The sequence below is a fragment of the Dipteris shenzhenensis genome, chromosome 15 (genome assembly GCF_047967505.1).
Source record: "Dipteris shenzhenensis isolate YYH24624 ecotype China chromosome 15, Dip_SZ_1.0, whole genome shotgun sequence".
In the NCBI taxonomy this organism is placed as follows: domain Eukaryota; kingdom Viridiplantae; phylum Streptophyta; class Polypodiopsida; order Gleicheniales; family Dipteridaceae; genus Dipteris; species Dipteris shenzhenensis.
Genome location: NC_141610.1, coordinates 47230841 through 47251592, shown reverse-complemented (window position 1 = coordinate 47251592; position 20752 = coordinate 47230841). Strand labels below are relative to the sequence as shown.

Sequence of the window (20752 nt, the reverse complement as noted above, 5' to 3'; positions counted from 1 at the left end):
CACTATCCACATATGGCGTCCATGGTGAAAGAGAGTCTTGCTATAGATCAAGGTGTCATCAAGAAAGACCACTACAAACTTTCCCAGATATGGGTGAAATAAATCGTTCATCATCTGCTGAAAGGTTGCTGGTGCTTTAGTGAGTCCAAATGGTAACACCGGGAACTCATAATGGCCGAATCTCGTGCGAAACATGGTCTTGAAGACATCTTTCTCAAATATCCATATCTAGTAATAGCCCTTTCTCAAATTGATCTAGTGAAAACTTTTTCTGCATAGAGCTGATCCATGAGATTGTTCATCTGAGGTAACGGATATTTGTTCTTAATCATCAAGCGATTAAGGGCCTTGTAGTCTATGCATAGATGCATACTAGAGTCTTTCTTCTTTACCAGTAGCACTGGTGCACCCCAAGGTGACTTGCTAGGTCTGCCTTGATCTAGCCGGAGCTGTTCCTGAAGTTGCCGTGCAATTTCATACTCCTCTTTCGAGCTTGTCTTGTGTGGCTGTATGAAAACAAGTTACCGCACCTGACACGAGTTTGATCTTATGGTCAACATTCCTCATAGGAGGTAGACCATGGGAAGCTCCTTTGGAGACACTTTTGAATACTCATACACAATGTCACGTATGAGTTGAGCCTTGGGTGAATCCTCACTCCAAAAGCTCCAACCAATCACTTCGGCTACCTCAGCAACTAAAGTATGAGATTCAGCGGACTGCTTTACGTCGTAAAATATACCGAGCAGTGGGCGCTCACCCATCATTGACTCATCAATGTGGGCAGCCAACTCCATGGCAGAAGGATTAATATGAGCAAAACAACTGGCTGTATCCTTACCCTGTTTGCTATTGTCCGGGACAGCAAACTTATTATCATTATCGCAAGAGAGACATACTTCGTAGGTGTATTTTGCAAAAAAAGAACTCCAATCTTTTTCAAAATACAATTCAGGCCTTTCTAGACACCAAAAAACATCAGTCCTAAAGATTGCAACAATTGATAAGTTTCCAAAGCAGGACAGAAATAGTGATTATATTGGACACATGCAAATTTAAATCAAGCTGAGAGGCCATCTTCACCATAGGTTCATGAAGATCCCCTTGAAGAGTAAAGAACTTTTCATTAACTTGAAATTGAATTACATGATTCTTTTAGTAAATATTTACAGAGGGGTTCTTAGCAAAGAACCACATCAATCTCATAACATGAAAATACAAAACTCTCTTAGTAGTCCTGAATCTCCATGCGAACATTTGGAACCATCTCTTCCCAAGATTTTTTAGCTCCATGCGTGAGATGAACCATGTAGTAGTGACTGCTGGAAAGATTTGGTGTTGAAAATGGAACCGACACAAGCTGGATTGAAATTACAGCAACAAATGAACCAAAAAGCTAGGGTAGTCATAGATACAAAACCCTAGGATGGACCCTAACTGGGATCAAAAGACGTGTGGTGATTAACCCACCCACAAACTCAATCTTTCACTGAGCTTAGGGGAAAAAGACCCTAACATAAATTATAATAAAGGGAAAAAGTGCCCCTAGCCCCTTACTACATAACTTTGGTCACTGCCTTAGGAAATGGAAGCATTTCTAACACCCCCCTTGTAGCGACAATGTCACAATGTACAAGGTAAACAGATATAAGATTAAAGTGTTACGAAAAGCGTCGAACTTTGGACAAGGTAATGCTTTGGTAAAGAGTTCTAGCACATTCTGCTGTGTAGGGCAAAGCTGATGTCCTGTGCATGCAGACGCTCTCTGACATAGTGAGAATGAACTTCAATATGTTTTGTACGAGCATGAAACATAGGATTTTGCGCCACTGCAATGGCACTTTGACTGTTAGTGAGAATTTGAGTAGGCTCCTCCAATGATGCATGAATATCACCTAGCAAAAGCCTCAGCCCAGTACACTCGATTGCCCTATACTCAGCCTCACATGATGAGATAGCCACAGTACACTGTTTCTTGCTTAACCAAGAAATGCATGAGTGTCCAAGAAAGAAAGAGTTACCACTAGTGGCTTGCTGTATCAAAATCACCAGCCCAATATGAGTTGCTGTCACCCACCTTGGGGAGAGCAAACCAAGAGATCGGGTACCCTGCATATAAGGAACACATGCTTCACAGCTTGCCAATGTAAAGTCTTTGGGTTGCGCATAAACGTGCTTGGCTGGGACATTGCATATTGAATGTCATGACTTGTATTGCATAAATAAATCAGGCATCCCACAGCCTAGCTGTATATAGAGGCATGAAAAGTTTCATTGGCATAGTGAACGGACAGCTTAAGCCACGCTTCCATAGGAGTAGAGATGGGCTTGCAATGTTGACATCTGAACCATTCTAGGAGCTTACCAATATACTCGCCCATTGACATAACCTATCATGTGGATTAAAATATGGGTCGAAACACATCGATATTGAAATGCCATTTGTCATAATTTAGATGAGAAGAAAAGACATCAAGATGTGCAATGTGACAAGGATTACTTAGCGTACTTAGCGTACATGATTACTTAGTGTGCACACACAGGGCTTGCATGAGACTTTGTTGACATGGTGAAAAGTAGAGATTTCTAAGAATTAGGAGAGCCAAAGTTACTTTCCAAGGCATGCAACCCGAAAAAGTAGGTGCGGTCCGCGTGCGTGCCGGATCTGTCTCTCAATGTCTATCTGTTGGTTGCTGTTTCTTTATGGTTCATGACACACACACACCTCCCTTTACCTAAAAGGTAGGACTGGACTGCATGTCTACATTTCCACTTTATTTCTTTACCAAGCAACCAACCATGCAACCTGTAGAGTCCCAGGAATAGCCTAGAAACTACCAGGCCACCAAATGAGCTGTCTTGCTCCCTCTTTTCAGCAACACACTATCCTAGAACAAGGTCGCAATGTCAACTCAGCCAGCCCTGGAATGGTGTTGCGACTATCCTAGGCTTCTATACGATGTGCAAACAGTTCCAATCAGCAGGAAATCCCACGCCAGGTGCCGCTCCTTCCCTCAGCTTGCACCACAACTGTTCTGGCAATTTGTCTACCTTCCCAGCAAGTGTCATCAGACAAATCTTCCTCTTCTTGTTGCAAATTCACTCGTTGCGCCTATCTTGACCTTCTTCTACCCTTGCAAAGTGTGCAAACTTTCAAACACAGTAAGAATAATCCAAAACACGATGCCAAAACAGTTCTGATTCTATTCTGCAGCCATATCTCCAAGCAATACCTCTAAATTCAAGCACCATGAATTCTCATCTCCTTTCTTTGGCACATAATCACACATGAGTAATTAAACAACTCATCCGAAGCTCTAGAATCAAGAAGATAGAGTTAGCCCTAATACCAAATGAAGTAACCCCCAAGCTGGGATTGTAGGATCTCCTCTATCTCCGTGCTAACCTGCAAGCATAGCCCATCATCAATATACAAACACAGTGACACATATGGTGTTGGCTAGTGTGTCACTACCGAACCCCAGATCCCTCAGGATCATCCCCGAGCTAGAGATCAGGCAATCTCCAACTATAGCCCATCCCAAGTAAGGCTACATGTCCCTTGCCATGCAGCCCACTTGTGCACAAATGTCATTAGTGAGACTTGGATGGGCTCTCAACCTAGCTAGGTCTTCTCGAGAGGCCCCACTCTCAAGAATGACCAATGACTCTCACTTATATAGATGTAGTGAGCCTAAGAATCCTCTTAGTATAACAAAGGTATCATGTTTTCGGCCATGTTGCGGCCTGTTGGTATTGCGATAATTCTTTCTATCTTAAATGGTGCGTTGCCTTATCAGCTAGATTTAGATGCTCGTCTGGGAGAGGCTAAAATGAAATCGTTTAGACTTCACAAGCAATGGTAGCTTGAATGAAAAGATTGTGGACTACTTTTTGATTAGCCTTCTCCTTTAGTGCTAGCCTTTGTCGTGGTTGAGTCTGCCCTTCACCTCTGGAGTGCCGACGGAAACTTAGTACGAAGACTTTGTAGGCCATCTTTTTGGTGGTTCTAGTGATGCCCTATAGGCCATGGTATGTGCCTTGTAGGCATAAGTGTAGGCACTTATTGTGTTAGTGCCTTCTATGACACATAGGACACTTAGTCCTATGTGACACCTAGGACACTTAGTCCTAGGCCTAGATACAAGTACTTTGTACTTGTGTTTAGGAATCTTATCTATCAATCTAAGTTGACGTGACTTCTTCTTCGACTCGTCCTGTACTGCACACTCTCTCTCTCTCTTCGTTTAGCATCTACAGTGGTATCAGAGCAGGTATTGCTCTAGCCTTCCAGCTCTCCTCAGCCCCCAGTACTCCATTGCTCATTGGAGAGTTTTTTGCCCTGCTGGTCGATACACTCCCAGATCTGGTTCGAGGCCCTTCATCGCTATTTGCTCCGTCGTACCTTCAGTGGTACCTGCGCTGTACCTGCGCGTTGCATCGCTGTACTGCATTCTTGCTTCGTCGTACCTTTCGTACGTATTCCGTACTTTGCATCATCACTTACCTTCAGTGGTAGTTCGCCGTACGCCGTACCTGCAGTGCGCCATCGTACTTTCATACAAGCGTTAAGTACTTTGCTGTACTTTGCCATACTACCTTCTGTACCTGTATTTAATACTCGCGCCGTACGGAATAAGTATCTGCGACAGCCGTACGCTCTTCTCCGTACAAGTGTACTCGTACCGTACCTGCTTTGTACAGGTTCATCTGCTCCGTACGATCATCTGCTCCGTACGTTCACCTGCAGATCAGCCGTCGTACAACTTGTACATGCATTCCGTACACGTGTACTTTGAGAACAGCTAACTGTACAGCTTGTACCTGCTCCGAGTGTTTTGTACAATTTCGAAATTGCAGTACATTAAGTCAGATTGCAGGACATTCAGTTACATTTGTAGGACATTGAGTCAGATTTGCATACATTGGGTCACATTTGCAAAATTTCAGCAAAATTTGGGGATTTTCTGAATTTGCCCTCTTTTTGGCCTATTTGCCCTCAATAAATTTGGGGCTTTTGCCAAATTTGCTGTTTTTGCAGTGAACATTGCCTGTCACAGTCACATTTGGGTCAGATCTGCATTTGCCCTTTGATTTGGGTCAGAAATTTGCAGATATTTGCTGTCATTTTTGGGACAGCCAGCTTATTGCAGTGATAGCCTTGAGGCTTTTGGGTTTTCAGGTCTTTTACAAATTATCATAGTTGCTATGGCTGGGAACAATCAAGATTTATTTGGAGTTCTTCGTGAAGATGATAAGTTGGATGGCACCAACTATCTGATGTGGTCTTATCTCATGAAACATATTCTTGTTGCAAAGCATTTGTGGAATATTGTTTCTGGGGCTGATCTGAGGCCAGCCAATCCTTCAGTGGTTGTTTCTACTGCTGCACCTTCTGCAGGTGGTACTTCTCCTGATGCCTCTTCCTCTAGCACTCTTGCTGCTGCTCTTCCAACTCAAGAACAGTCTAGATGGGATGCAAGAGATGCAAATGCACATTCATGCATTGCTTTATCATGCAAGAGAATCATTATTCCACACATCCGTTCTTGCGGGATAAATTGGCTTCTCTATATCAAATTCGCAATGAAGCTCGTGTTGCATATTTGAGAAGGCAATTACAGGAAGTGAGTATGAATGAAGGTGAGTCAATGGATGCATATTTGACAAAGGTCAAGGACCTCATGGAACAGCTTGCCAACATTGATGAGTTGGTGCCAAATTCACAGCTTGTCAGTACTACATTGAATGGACTACTAGATACATATCAAGGGTTTGCTACAACCGTTCGATTAGTGGCCATGGGTAATCCGGACCACTATTCTTTTCATCAGCTAGTCACTTTGCTTTTGCAGGAAGAGCAAAGTAGAGCTAACAGACAAGCCATTATTCCTGATCATGCATTTGCTTCACAGCAAACAGGAAGAGGCAAGGCTTCCAAGCCTATGGGCAAGCCACAGCAGCTGCAATTCCTCTACGCATAGCAGCTGCAATTCCTCTCATGCATCTAAAAATACAGCAGATAAGGGAAAGAAGAAAAGATGCAACTATTGTCGCAAGCCTGGACATGACATTTCAGAATGCAGGAAGCGCATTGCTTCGGAGAAAAAGAAAGCAGGATTGACAGTTAATGCCTCACATGCCATTGAATCCCATGAGCCAGCAGATGCTTCACATGCACATGCTCTTCAGGATGATTGGGCATGGGCTGTCCATTGCTCATTTGATCCCTCCAAAGCTGATGCACTCTTTACTGCTAATAATGCTCAGTCCTGGTACTTTGATAGTGGTGCTTCCAAGCATGTCACATCTTGCAGACAGTTGTTTCATTCTCTAACTGATGCACCTCGAGGGGGGACTGTTACATGTGCCAATAATGCTTCATATGCTGTAAAAGGAGTTGGAGATGTGCAACTCACATCCATTTCCAGCCATCCTGTCACTCTGACAAATGTTCTTTTTGTGCTTGGCATTGAAGTCAACTTGATTTCATTTCAGCAATTGCTACCTCAGGTTTCAGAGTAATTTTTGATGGCTACAGATGCCTAGTATATGATCTCCGTGATGACAATGCCATAGTTCTCACTAGCACTTTGCAAAAAGGGCTTTATCACCTTGATCATCATTCAGCTGCACTTTCTATTGAAGCATTGGCCATTTCAGATTCACAGCTTGCTGAAACTCATCTTTGGCATGAGAGAATGGGCCATCTCAATTATAGAGCTCTTGCAAAGCTACATTCACAGAAGATGGCAAATGATGTATCTCAGACTCACACAGTTACTAAACATGTGTGTGAGGGTTGTCTTTTGGGTAAGATGCATCGATTTCCTTTTCAAAAGAATTGTCCAAAACTCTCACAAAGGAAATTCAGCTAGTACACAGTGATGTGTGTGGCCCAATGAGGACAAATGCCATTGGAGGATACAAGTATTTCATGACTCTTATTGATGATTTCACAAGGTATTGCTGGGTATATCCTTTAAAGGCCAAATCTGAAGTTTTCTTATGCTTTCAGAGATGGCTGAATATGGTTGAGAATGAATCAGGATGCAAGCTTGTCACCCTCAACACAGATAGGGGGGGTGAGTATATGTCAAAGGAGTTTGATGCATTTCTATCCTCACGGGGCATTTTTCACTCATGCACTACTCCTTACACTCCTCAGCAGAATCTTGTTTCTGAAAGGAAAAACAGGTCCACAATGGAGATGGCCAGATGCATGCTTAAGGCAAGTCTTTGCCCAATAAATTTTGGCTTGATGCAGTAATGTGTGCCAACTATGTGCTGAATAGATCACCTACACGGGCATTAAAGACTATCTTATGAAGCATGGAAAGGCAGGAAGCCTTCACTTTCATACATGAAAGTTTTTGGGTCTCTTGCATATGTTCATGTATCATCTCAGCTGAGACATAAGCTTGATGACAAGGCAATCAAATGCATATTCATTGGTTACAGCCAGGAGAGCAGAGGGTATCGGTTATATCAACCAAATACTAGGAAGATTATTGTCAGTAGAGATGTGATCTTTGCTGAACATTCAGCTTCTCCTCTTGTGGACTGCAAAGCAAAGCCAGATATTGACATGTTTGATGCCTTTGAATCTTGGTTACCTCTACCATCATCAGAAGAGGATTTTGAGCAGCAACATGCGCCTCCTGCAGCTCCTCCACAAAGCAATAATCAGCCTCAACCTCATGCTGATTTGCAGGTTTCTCTTCTGGCACAAAATGATCCCATTACTCATGATGCAGTCATTGAAGAAAGAGCTGTTAATAGACAGCAAAGGCAAGTTCCCAGATGGCTTCTTGATACATTGAGGGACAGCAAACAAGATCAGCCTTTTGCTGCCAGAACAAGATCAGGGAATAGACAGCATGGTCACTTTCTTGAGTTTGCACTCCTTGCTACAGCTTGCAATGAAGAGCCTTTGTGCCATAAAGATGCTTTTGACAGCAAAGAGTGGATGGATGCAATGAAAGCTGAGTTACAATCTATTGCCAAAAATGACACTTGGGAATTAGTAGATCTCCCACCTGGCAAGCATGCCATTGGAACGCGATGGGTCTACAAATTAAAAAGGAAATCTGATGGCAGCATAGATCGATACAAAGCTCGTCTTGTTGCAAAAGGGTATGCCCAACAACAAGGCATTGACTTTGAGGAGACATTTGCTCCCACATCCAGGATTACTACCATTCGATGTGTCATTGCCATTGCAGCCCATCATCATTGGCAAGTGCACCAACTTGACATCAAGACTGCCTTTCTTCATGGGGATCTGCAGGAAGAAGTCTATGTCACACAACCTCCTGGTTTTGAGGTTGTTAATTCTGAAAATAAGGTATGCCGGCTTAGAAAAGCCCTTTATGGTTTGAAGCAGGCACCCAGGGCATGGTATGCCAAAATTCATGCACACTTACTATCCCTTGGTTTTCAGAATAGTCCCACAGAACCCACTCTTTATTTCCGTGGGAGTGGATCTGATTTTTTAGTGCTGATTTTATATGTGGATGATATGCTTATCACGGGCCCAGATACTCAGCAAATTGCAGCTTTCAAGGCTGATTTGCAGCAGATTTTTGACATGTCAGACATGGGACAGCTCCATTATTATTTGGGCATTCAGTTTGCTCATGTTGAGGGGGGTATCATGATGTCTCAGTCCAAGTATATTGGACAGCTCCTTGATCGTTTTCAGTTTGAGGATTGCAAGCCAATCTCTACTCCAGTGGACCCTGGCTTCAAATTCTCAGCTCATGATGGGAGCCCACCATGTGATATCACTCTTTATCAGCAGGCTGTTGGATGCCTTATTTATTTGTCACACCAGACCTGACTTGCAGTATGCAGTATCTCAGCTCAGCAGATTCATGCACATGCCCAGTTCACAGCATTGGCAGGCAGCATTGGCAGGCAGTGAAGAGAGTCTTCAGATATCTCAGAGGCACTCAGGATTTAGCCCTCTTCTATGGTGATCAAGGTTCACTTACCATGCATGCTTACACGGATAGTGACTGGGCAAGATGTTCCGACATCAGAGTGTCACATACTGGCAATTGTTTTTTGCTTGGCAATTCATGTATTTCTTGGCTCAGCAAGAAGCAACCGACAGTTGCCACGTCTAGTTGTGAGGCTGAGTACATGGCAGCCTTCACCGCTACAGTAGAGTGTGTTTGGCTTCGATAGTTACTTAAAGATCTTGGTATTTGCCAGACATCCTCCACTATTGTCTACACTGACAGCCAGAGTGCTTTGGCCATTGCGCGTAACCCAGTGTTTCATGCGCGTACCAAGCATATTGAAGTTCACTATCATTATGTTCGGGAGCGGTTGTCAGCAGGCGACAGAGAGTTGTCCTATCTTCCCACAGAGGACAACATCGCAGATATGTTTACAAAGGCACTTCCTCGTCCCAAGTTCGAAGTCTTCCGACAGGCTTTACACTTGGTTCCCTTTGTTACATGATCTGACATTCCTTGTACATTCATAGGTGGCTATATCCTTTTGGATGAACATGTGCCACCATGACCAGAAACTACCAGGTATTCTGAGACGTTTCCAGAGTACTTCAGCCCATCCCATGGAGGGGGGTTTGTAGGCCATCTTTTTGGTGGTTCTAGTGATGCCCTATAGGCCATGGTATGTGCCTTGTAGGCATAAGTGTAGGCACTTATTGTGTTAGTGCCTTCTGTGACACATAGGACACTTAGTCCTATGTGACACCTAGGACACTTAGTCCCAGGCCTAGATACAAGTACTTTGTACTTGTGTTTAGGAATCTTATCTATGAATCTAAGTTGGCGTGACTTCTTCGACTCGTCCTGTACTGCACACTCTCTCTCTCTCTCTTCGTTTAGCATCTATAGACTTTATATATATGGATGCTCAAGTATATGTGGGTGTGTGGATTTGTATGTGTGAGAGCATATTTTTTATACTATGGTCTATACCCATTGTTGGACGCTGATGACGTCAGTGGGGAATGTCATAGTAGCTAGTCCCTGCTATGCGTGATGGAGTTTATGGTTTTCAACCTTATGAGTGACTATCATGACATTGAAACTGCACTATGGTTCGTTTTTAGAGGATGACTTTGGGAATGTTCCTGGATACCAAAGGTATCCAGGAATATACCAAAGGTATCATGTGCCCTAATTGTCCCATGGTTAGGACACATGACCATAGGCTAACCTGGCCTTCATAACCCTAGCCATGCTATGTTTACACATAGACATAGAAGATCACTTCCCTTGGATATGTGGCTTAAAGCAATGAGCATTGTCTTGGTAGCCGTATTGGAGCTCCTTGACTCTATGTGAATTGTGCCCTAGTTGCATGAAGCATCGTGAATATGGGCTCGGTAAACATTGTCCCTAAGTAAGTGTATGTGTATACAATCTCCACATGTCCCCCTTAGTATGTAAAACTATGTCTAATGTAGGGCTGGCCATGGCAAGCAGAGGTTGCCCTCCCACAAGACGGATGGGCCAATTGAATGAGTGATGCCATTCAGAATGGTAGCACATAGAGCTTTAGCGAGCACGAGCCAATCTCTCAGTGGCTAGCTAACAACTAAAGGAGTGCTGGACTCAACCTGCAGGTGATGGATTCCTCTTGAGCGAGGTGGGTGTTGCAGGGGACAGGTTGACACGCCAGTTGTTTTAGATTAGGGGCTTTAGGTTGGGCTTTAGCGGGAGAAAGAAAGAAAGAAAGAAATTTTATTAGAGTCTTCGGAAGACCGATGGGTCTATGAGACTGGAAGAAAACCTGATACAAATCACAGTAAGGGTGGAGCTACTGAAACGAGCATCATCACTCGTGCTGAATCCTAAGTTTGATCATACATAATCAAATACATCTGAGTGTAATAATGAAAAGAAAAAGACTGAAGCAGAGCGGAATCCTCCGTATGTCATGTCGCCCTGGCTTGTGCATACCCGGTGATGGGACGTTGGTGCTGGTCAAGGGGTGCTGTGTGTCTTGGTCTCCTGAACGAGGCTCGACGTAAGACCAGAGTCACCGTGACTCTCGTGGGACGTATCCCGGGTCTAAACAATGACGGGAGGTCCCCTAGAGTGATCTGTGTGTCCCCTCGATGTCTCGTGTGTCGTGCTGCAGTCGTCGGGTCGGGGTCTCTATCACGTCTGTGGCTAGAGACTGGACGATCAATGTCACTCGATGGGAAGAACTCTGTGATCCTGCTTTGAAAGGTGTTTGATGATGTAGCCAAGGCCTGTCGCCTGAGTAAGTACTCTCTGTGTCAGACCCCCTCGTGAATGAAGGCTGCGAGGCATCTCTGATCTGGGTAGGCGAGGAATCTGGAAAGGAGCCCGAAGCCGTCTTTGAAGAGGCAATGGTAGCGACCTTGGATCTCGTAGTACAATGGGCACTTGAAAATAAAATGCTCCTCCGACTCAATCTCCTGACAGTCGCACAATATGCATAAGCGATGCTCCCTAGGAATCCCCTCTGCTCTGCCGCTCTCTATGCGGAGGCGGTGTGATGATACCCGAAGCTGTCCATCTCCCTCTGCTGCCAACCTCATGGAGGAATCGAGAGCCAACCATGGCAACCTCTGTCTCCCTGATGTGCAGTCCCCATATGATCTAACCCGGTGTAGAATGTGATGGTCTGAAAGGCTGCATCTAGCTAGAGTGGAGAAGCACCAAACTCGGCGTGAATGATGTGATGTGGTATAGACGGTTTCCCCCGGATCATCCGTGAGAGCATGAGGATCTGCAGGCGCTCCACCCGTGTCCACTCTATCTCTGACATGTCAGGCCTCCAACAGGGGCTGCCATACATACCGGTTGGTCGGACGAAGGAGTCGAAGAGAAGAGCCTTGGTCCGAGATATCCCCTACTTAGTTTGGCCTGCATCGTTGGTCTCATCGTGAAAATCGGGCTGGAGAAGATGACCCCCAAGTAAGTGTATGAGGATATGATCTCAACTGGTGACCCACGGAAAGTAAAAGTAAACTGCTTCCGTTGCATGTTTGCTCGAGAGGTGTTAAAGATCATGACCTTGGTCTTGCCAAGGTTGACTACCAAATCATGGGATAAACAAAAAACCTGTAGTGCATCCAGGTCTCCCTGGAGCCCCTCGGGTGTGGACGACAAGAGTGCCACGTCATTTGCATAAAGAAGAATCTTGATGATGATCCCAGCAAGTGAGCAACCGGTCCCTCCGAACGCCCCCATGAAAGTCTCAAGCTCATCAAGGTAGAGGCCAAACAGGGTTGGCGATAAGGGACAACCCTGTTTGACCCCTATGGTACTTAAGATCTCATTTGTCCAACCTGCGCCTGTCCGAACTCGACGTGAGACTCTCTCATTAAGTGCCATAACTGCCTAGATGATCTCCTGATCAAATCCCAGTGTCTGTAGGCGTGTGATGAGACGAGCTCGAGGTTATGTGTCAAAGGCTTTGCAGAAATCCACAAAGCAGCAATATACCCTCTCCTTCCGTGATCTGGCCTCCTCAATGACACTCCTGAGTGTGAGTATGTGATCCATAGTCCCATGTTCTCGCCTGAAACCAGTTTGACCCTCTACTTTGAGCCCTCTCATCTCTGCGAATAGGCTAATATAGCTGCATAGATCTTGGACATCACATGTCCTATCATGATAGTCCTGTAGTTACTCGGGTCCATGGGATCCCTTGCCTTGTGGATGGGGGTGATGGTGTTGAGTGTCCAAGTGCGGGGGAAGCCAAGGCAAACATCGTCATTGAATAGCTTTGCTAGGATCGGGGCTAACGTGTCGATCCCATATGCGATAAACTCAGTGCATAGCCCCTTGTGATCCTTAGCTCGGCCATTGTGCAGTTTCAATGTCGCGTCCTTGACTCCCCCTCTGGTGAACAACGTGCAAGTGGTGGGGCGAGGTGTGTGTATGAGATCTGGAGTGGGCTGGTGTGGGACATCATAAAGATGGTGTGCGTATGTGTGTCAGACTCTCGTGTCGGTGAGGGATGATGGAGACCTACGCTCAAGGAATCTCCGCGAAAAATCCTTAGAGTTGCTGCTGTACAAGATGTTCAGCAGCTCCTTCTCATTTCGACGAAGAAATGTCTGCTTCTTCCGATGTACAAGACGTCGGTACTTGCATACCGTGTCTGGTGTGTTCGGGAGGTGACGTCCGGTTTCAAGTCAGAGCTGTCGGCGATAAGCCTTGCACTCCGCATCGTACCAAATGAACCCATATACATAGGACATGGTGGAGAGGACTATCTCCTTTTGACATTTCTTTTCGCAAAAGGAGAACAATTCATAGGTCGGGAGGAGGTTTGGGCCCACATCCCCTCTATGGTCCCTCTAAGCATGACATCCCCTCACCGATGAGGAGCCCTCAAGGGTCTCCTAGTGTAGAAATGCTCAAGTGAGGATGGCTTGTTTGCAATGTCTCCTAATGCTTTGGGGAGCACTTTCGCGTTCCCCTGCTGTGGGCTTTTTAGGAGATCTCGGCTTGGGGCTGGCACCCTAGTCGCTAGCTGCAAGATGGATTTGCCTGATCTTGAAGGGAGGGATCGAGCCGGCGTCCCTCAGTGGTGCCCGGTCACTTTATTGGACATTTCCTACAATATCTTAGCCAAGTTCTTGAGCTTGAGGCTCCATCCATACCTCCTCGATGTCATGCACAACACACAAGAAATTTTTGTTCAGGAGAGCAGCATCTTGGATAACATTTGCGCTTTCTGGGAGGCAGTTGATTGGGCACGAGAGGTGGTCATGAATCTCGTCTTCTTCATGTTGGATTCCAAAAAGGCTTATGGTAGGATGGATTGGGCAGCCATGCACACTAGCTGAATCTTATAAACAGGGACTTATCAAGGCGTAAACAGCTGACAAATGGCAGTGAGGACTGGGTTCATGTCGCAAAAGGTGACCTTATACCATGTCTTATTACAAGTCAGACTTGTTAATTTGTATGTTTGTAGCTAGTGTCAAAATATGCTGTGGGGTATAATATAGTTCTTCTGATATGCTTCTCTGTGGCACCTTTGCAATTCATCATTACTGTGTCTTCTTCTGGATTATGTTTTCATTATTTGTTAGGTGGATTATGTTTTCACTCTTTGTTAGCCTAGCCTAGGGCTAGGATCACTGAGGCATCTTCTTGGAGCTATTGGCTTTGCAGAAAGTCATAGCACTCATGCACTGTTTCTCTAGTTGAGCTTTAAAAGCTTCCTAGGACTCTTTCTAAATCCAGCATGCAAGTTATAATGTTCTTTTTGGTTTCTTGATTTATTTGCATGAAGAGACTACGAATAAGTTTCTAATACTCATAATGTGCTGTCTCTGCCTTGTGATTTTGAGCACATGTGATGGAATGCTTCTTCTTACCTTAAGTGGCTGCATGCTTTATGCTATAGATGCCTTCTTTTAGTCTGATGGATTGCACTATGGAGGGTTTGCCATGGTGTTTTTTCTCACTTGGCTTGAAACTGACTATTTCTGAAAGTCTGATTTCAGGTTCTCCAAGAGCGTGGAGAGAGTACCTCTCGACATGGGCGTGCTACATTTTCAGTTTTGCTTTTCCAGGTGACGTTTTTCTGATGTTATTGCTTACAGCAACATCGTGGGGAGTCTATCTGGAGTGACAGTGTACATAATTGTCATGAAGCGGAAGGATTTAAACATTGTTTGTGTTTAGGGAATCATATGGCTAAAACAGCGACGTGTGTATACTGTGATTAATCTCACTTTGTTCGTGTATTTTTGGCAGGACATCGCTGTTGTGGTTTTGCTTATATTGATTCCTCTTATTTCACCTAACTCTTCAAAAGGAGGGGTATGTATTTTAGTATGTACTTAACCTTATGGGAATGTAAGAATTAAGTGAATTGGAAGCCTTTAGTGATTAAAAGTACACTCTAGAAGCCTGTCTTATGTCCTGGTTGCTCTTGAGGTCTGATCTGAACTGGTTTGGAAGCTGAACAACTGTACGAAACGATCTTGGGTTCTGCTCTTTGAGGCTGCCATTACATAATGAATATTAGTGAGGCTTTAACCCTGATCTTTGTATGGGGATGCTATAATTCACCTGTCACTGTGTGTACAGTCTACTTTTTTTTTTTCCTGTCCTGGACTTGATTCAATTGAAAGAAACATCCGATGGTATTCTTCATTTTTTGTTAAGTCTTAGGGAATCAAGCCTGACATTCTTTGTTAATTAACAGTAGACGATGAGATCTTCAAACCTTCCATCATTATAGTAGGCATTATGATTTAGCCATTTTTCAAATAGTTCTAGTTTTTCAGGCATCAGTTGAAAGTTTGATAATATCAAAGGTAGGTTTGAAGTTGTACGCTCCCTGGTTTGATGAAGGTAACGAGCATGGGAAACATTGTGGGCAAGATTATTCCAAGCTTCTTTGTTAGTTGTGTGTTAGAGCTGAGCTTTATTTTATCTTGCATGTTAGATCATTGCTGGTATCCTAATTGACCCTGAAGCCGATGCTTCTGATTTGGAAATGTGTGTATTGGAATACTCATCATATTTATTGATTTATATTATGAAAGTGCATGCCCCATGGTTTTATATCAGTGGTTAATCATTTGAATAATAAATTATTGAATTCCTGGTGATGTTGGCCTGTAGTTTGGCCATTTACTGTGTATGTGCCCCCAGTTTGGCCACTTACTGTGTATGGTATGAATATTTTGGGTCATTGATGTCAGCTTAGCAGGGTATATGCATGGGATTTAATGGGATTGCCTTTATTGGTGAACTCCAGGCAGAAAACACAATAGTAATATTACTTGCATGAAGCTACCATATTTGCTCTCTGAGTTGTTGACAAGAAAGTTTCTGTAAGAATAACAGTGTTATGGTTGATCTGTGTGCATGAGAACAGCAAGTTGCCACCAGTTTAACCTCTTTGCATTGCTACTCAACCCTTTCATTTCTCGTGGCCTTCCAGATTGGCTTCCAAGCCATTGCTGAAGCTCTTGGAATTGCTGCCGTTAAGGGTGTTGTAGCAATAGCTGGTATAATTGCTGGTGGGCGGTTGGTAAGACTTCAACAACCTTTCTTGAATATCTGTGCTTATTCTTATCTATGTGTAGATTTTCATGCATTGATTTTTGCCCACCTTGTGTGATATGTGCAGCTTCTTCGTCCTATATACAAGCGCATGGCCGAGAATCATAATGCAGAGATATTTGCTGCCAATACTCTATTTGTGGTGCTTGGGACAAGTGTGCTGACTGCTAGGGTAAGGCATATAAGGCTTACACCATTTCTGGAAACATGTGTTTCTGCATATCACATATGCTGTGTTTGCTCATTCTATTGAGGCATCTGCTTTTCATTTTAGTGCAGAGTATCTACAGTGTGTTTCTGGATACCCTGTGCATGGCTGGCATTGATATGTCTAATAGACTGCTGGCCAGCAATGTTTAAGTTGAGGTTTCCCATTCATTGTGTTTGAATTTGAGTCAAGGTTTCTCAGCCTTGAAAGTTGAATCAAAAGAATAATTGATGCTGACTTCAGCAATGTAGTGATACACACTGACAGCTGGAACTTTTGGTTGGATACATCCAACTTCTATAGGCGGGTCTCTCTATGGCTCTAGGAGCGTTTTTGGCTGGATTGCTGCTTGCTGAGACGGAATTTGCTTTGCAAGTGGAGTCTGATATTGCTCCATATCGTGGCCTTCTCCTTGGTCTATTTTTTATGACTGTAAGTTTTGCTCTTACTGTGAAGTATTCTCTACTGCTCCTCAAAGTATAAAAAATTTACCCTGCTTTGTTTTAAGTACATTAATGTAGTAAGTTCATCTGTTCAGTGTCTTCAAACAATGTTATGTATGTATAAGGTATTGGGCTACGAATAATACACACATGCTTTAAAAAACACAGTATATGTATGTATGCAAATTTAATCAATAGGAAGAGCTCAGCTTGGAATCAGAAAAGAGTCTCACTAATAACAACTTTCACAACCTGTGAGAACTCTTATGAAGTTAACTAATTAGAAAATTTATTGGGGCTGACTGCAACCATCGGGCAAGCTGTGCTTGCAAGCACAACAGAAGGAATTCACTTGAGACTTTACCTTGCATGGAAAGAAGACTTGTGGAATCCGAGTTTCGATTACTTAAGAGTATGAAGGAAAGATAGGCTTGGCATCAGCACTATAGTAAGGGTTAGCAGAAGAGTGTCGAGCTTTATCACATGTGCCCCCAATCCGTCTGGTCTTGTAGATGTGAATGTTAAACTTTGGAGAATATAAAATTCCTTTAGGAACCTCAAGAAACTAGATAAACCAGGATGCACAAGAAGCTGAAACTTATGTGACACTTCTTGAAGAAATTAAGCCTATTGTAAGAGACATGTGAGCTATGATTTTCTGTCAGAAGCCTGCTTGTGCTCACTTACTGGGTGTGGAAAGCATGGACTAATGAAATACAGAGGGAAGCCATAAGAGCTGACAAATGCATGAACTGAGTGGGACTGAGAAGGGTGAGTGCTATTTCTAGAAATGGTGAAGGCTGAGCCTTCTTGAAGATGGAGCGGGCAAGGCAGACTCCTCCTCCTCCCCTACTCCCTGCTGAGCTTGGAGGATCCTTTGTGCCGATGAAGTGAAGACTGAAGAGGCTGCTGACCTGATGAATAGACTGAGAAGGTGGGAACACTTTTATAGGCTGGTCCCCTCTCCTAGAATGACCACAAGAGAGCAGCCGGATGGTCTGTTAGGGGCCAACCCCTGGTGGGTGACCTGATCTGGAACAGCTGGCTGCAGTTTTTGCCGACTGCTGCTGTCTGGCCTTGCTGGTGTGGCAGTCCTACTAGGACTGCTTGCTCACTGTCCTATTCACCTGTTGCTTCTGTTGGCTGCGTTTGTGGATGCCCTAACAGATGCTCATGGGGCTATAGATGCTGCTGAAGCTTAAAAAGGCTAGAGAAGGTTTTATTCCTTGATAAGGTGTAAGGAGTCATAAATAGTCTGTAAAAAAATTATTTGCCACCCTTGGTGCCTCATCTGAGTCCTGATGCTTTTCTCAATGGTGTACTTTCAATGGCATTTGCTGTCCCTCTTTAGCCATCTCCTCCTCATTGATAGTCTTGGGGCTCTCTGCATGTAGTATGGCGGCTAAAGCAGGTCCCCCATATGGCCTAAGGCAAGACAAATGGAACACTAGGTAGGGAAAGCTTCATTGAGGCACTTTGATGACTTGATTATTGGAAGGGAGCAAAATTCTCTAATGCAAGAGCTTTGAGACCTCCTTCCCAATCTGCTCTTTTCTTGACGGTGCTTAAATGAACCCAATCGTTTCCTTGGTATGCCAAGTATGAAATCATGTGCTGCATATAAGAATGATGGTGGGAAATGAGAGTGTACCGAATGTCTATCTTTGTCGAACAATCATTGGCTATGAATGGCATAATGGATGGCAACATGAATTAGAACTAATTTGCTTCATATTATGGATTGGTCATGTCGGAGAGTGTGGTCTTCTGGACATAGGAGATTACAGATACCAGACCCTTCTTGTTGAGAGCATCAACAACCACATTCTATGCACTCGTGATTTTCTCAATCACGTCCCTAATAAAAAGGTGAGAGTGAAGGAGGAGAGAGGACATAGTTAGAGAGTTCCAATGCTCCCCTTAATGGGAAGGCCCTTCCTCTTGTCAAAGCAAGGTCTTGCCAATTAAAAAAAACAAAAACTCTTTTCTGCAAGCGGTTTTGGTAATGATGTTTGCAACATCTTTCTTCGTTGTCACAACTTCACAATGCTGCAGGATGATGTCATTAAGTACCACTCTCTTTCATGACATGCTTTTTGACATAGATATGCTTTGCTTTGAATTGATAAATTTGAGTCTTTGCTAGTGCTTGTGTTCACTGATTATCACAATATATTTTTGTTGGCTTTGTCTCGTCAGATTGATTTGTCTGTGACATCAATCTTCACAGCCATGTTATTTCACATGCTCCTATGGTTAGAGCTCTATATTCTAGTTCTGCCAATGCCATGAAAGGGCACCTTGTCCAAGAAAAACGCATACCTTTGTGTGGGTCTTCTGCTATCATAATCACCCTCTTAATATAGTAGCCATGTAATCTTGTCTGACTTCCTTTGTATTTTATAACAAGTTGCCTTGTGTCTCTGATGGATCTCAAAACTCTTTTGGCTGTATTCTAGTGTGATTGTTTGGGGTGACATACACATGGCAATGTACTGACAGCATAACAAATATCTCATCTAGTGATTGTCAGATTTATCAACGACCCAATTAGCTATCTTATGGTACCTTTCATGGACTAAGGCTCTTCTGTTAGCTTCAAATTTTTGTTTGTTGGAATTGCGGCAATCTTGCATATGAAAATTGTTCAGTAGATTATTAATATACTCGTGTTGATTCATCAAAGTTGATGCTACTTCTCTCGAGAATTCTATTCTAAGGAAATGGTCAAGATATTTCATATAAAACTCTGCAAATGGGTTTTTTATAGCTTTGTGATGAAGATTTTATTGCTGATTGTGAGTATCAAAGTATGTACATATACAAGTGCAATAGTGACGTATTCCCCTTGAACTTTGTGGTTGAGTGTACAATCTGCATAGGCATTTATGTATCTTTCAATGTTGACATTTGTTTTGTATTTTGCTTTGCAACCCTATGTTTTTGCTATTGCTTTCTTGTTTGTTGGCAAATCACACAATGTTGATGTATTGTTCTTATATAGGGCATTCATCTTTCATTGCTTACAACCTGCCATTATGGTTGTGCCCAGCATATTTAAAGAAAATGAGCTGCATATTACAGTCATCAAAGCGTACTTCCCACGTGACTTGCTTTTCCTTTTTGCACATAGCATACATTCTCAACTCGGACTCTAGCGCTGAGACCATGTACTCAAAATACATAGTCTTTGCCTTGTGGAGGTCCGATTGTAGCTTCTTCAAACATCCAATAAAATATATTGCTTGTGACTATTTAATTTATTCATCATCTTCGATCCAAGCGCTGCTTTGGCCTTTTACCGATTGCATTGTACTTTGTGAAACACCAAATGCCATACTTGAAACAATATATGCATGTCCAAACATCATTCTTTGCCTTGGTTTGTCATCCGTATTGGTTTTGAAAATTTTGGCTTTCACATTCACCATTTCTTTTTGCATGCTTAGTGCAGAAAGTTGACTCGGCATATATTGCCTTCTACCGTGCATCCTCTTGCTAAATCAATGCACATGATGAATGCAAGAGATGGACGATCTTCTTCCTTATTTGTAAGCTATTGCCATTTCATCTTCATCGTGTGAATATGCATAAAGGCTAGCTAATTGATGCATACAAGATCTCAACCTATGGATGTGGCTTACAAGTCCTTCACTTGCATCATATTTGGGACTAAAATAAAACTTACCTTGAATGTGTACCCGAATTCTACCATTGATTGCAGTGGTAATTCTGATTGTTACCTAATTAGTATATCACACATTTACTTGTACGCTTTGCATTTTGTCTACTTGTCTATCACGACTAAAAGAGCCCCCCAGTCTCCATGGGATTGAATCTTATTTTCACTTGCAAGATATGGCTCTAAATCGCCATGAACTTTGGTATTGCTACAGATGAATGCAGCTCCAAGCCTCCATCATGGTAATGCCATCATTTAAAAATCTAGGCAACATGTGGAGTCATAGACTACTCAAAGAAACCCAAAAATACACATCATACACATCAAAACTCTAGGACTACATTATCCTTGTAAGATGTACATAATT

General features: G+C 43.3%; 1 protein-coding gene across 1 annotated transcript in view; it reads left to right on the top strand.

Moving 5' to 3' along the window:
* Nucleotides 1-20752, top strand: part of LOC147893906 (K(+) efflux antiporter 2, chloroplastic-like) — a 148476-nt gene that overhangs the window by 115495 nt on the left and 12229 nt on the right. The window contains exons 7-11 of the mRNA XM_087385467.1: nucleotides 14480-14548; nucleotides 14733-14798; nucleotides 15931-16020; nucleotides 16120-16224; nucleotides 16564-16692. Of these exons, the coding sequence (XP_087241593.1) occupies nucleotides 14480-14548; nucleotides 14733-14798; nucleotides 15931-16020; nucleotides 16120-16224; nucleotides 16564-16692 (459 nt within the window). The remainder of the gene's footprint in view (nucleotides 1-14479; nucleotides 14549-14732; nucleotides 14799-15930; nucleotides 16021-16119; nucleotides 16225-16563; nucleotides 16693-20752) is intronic.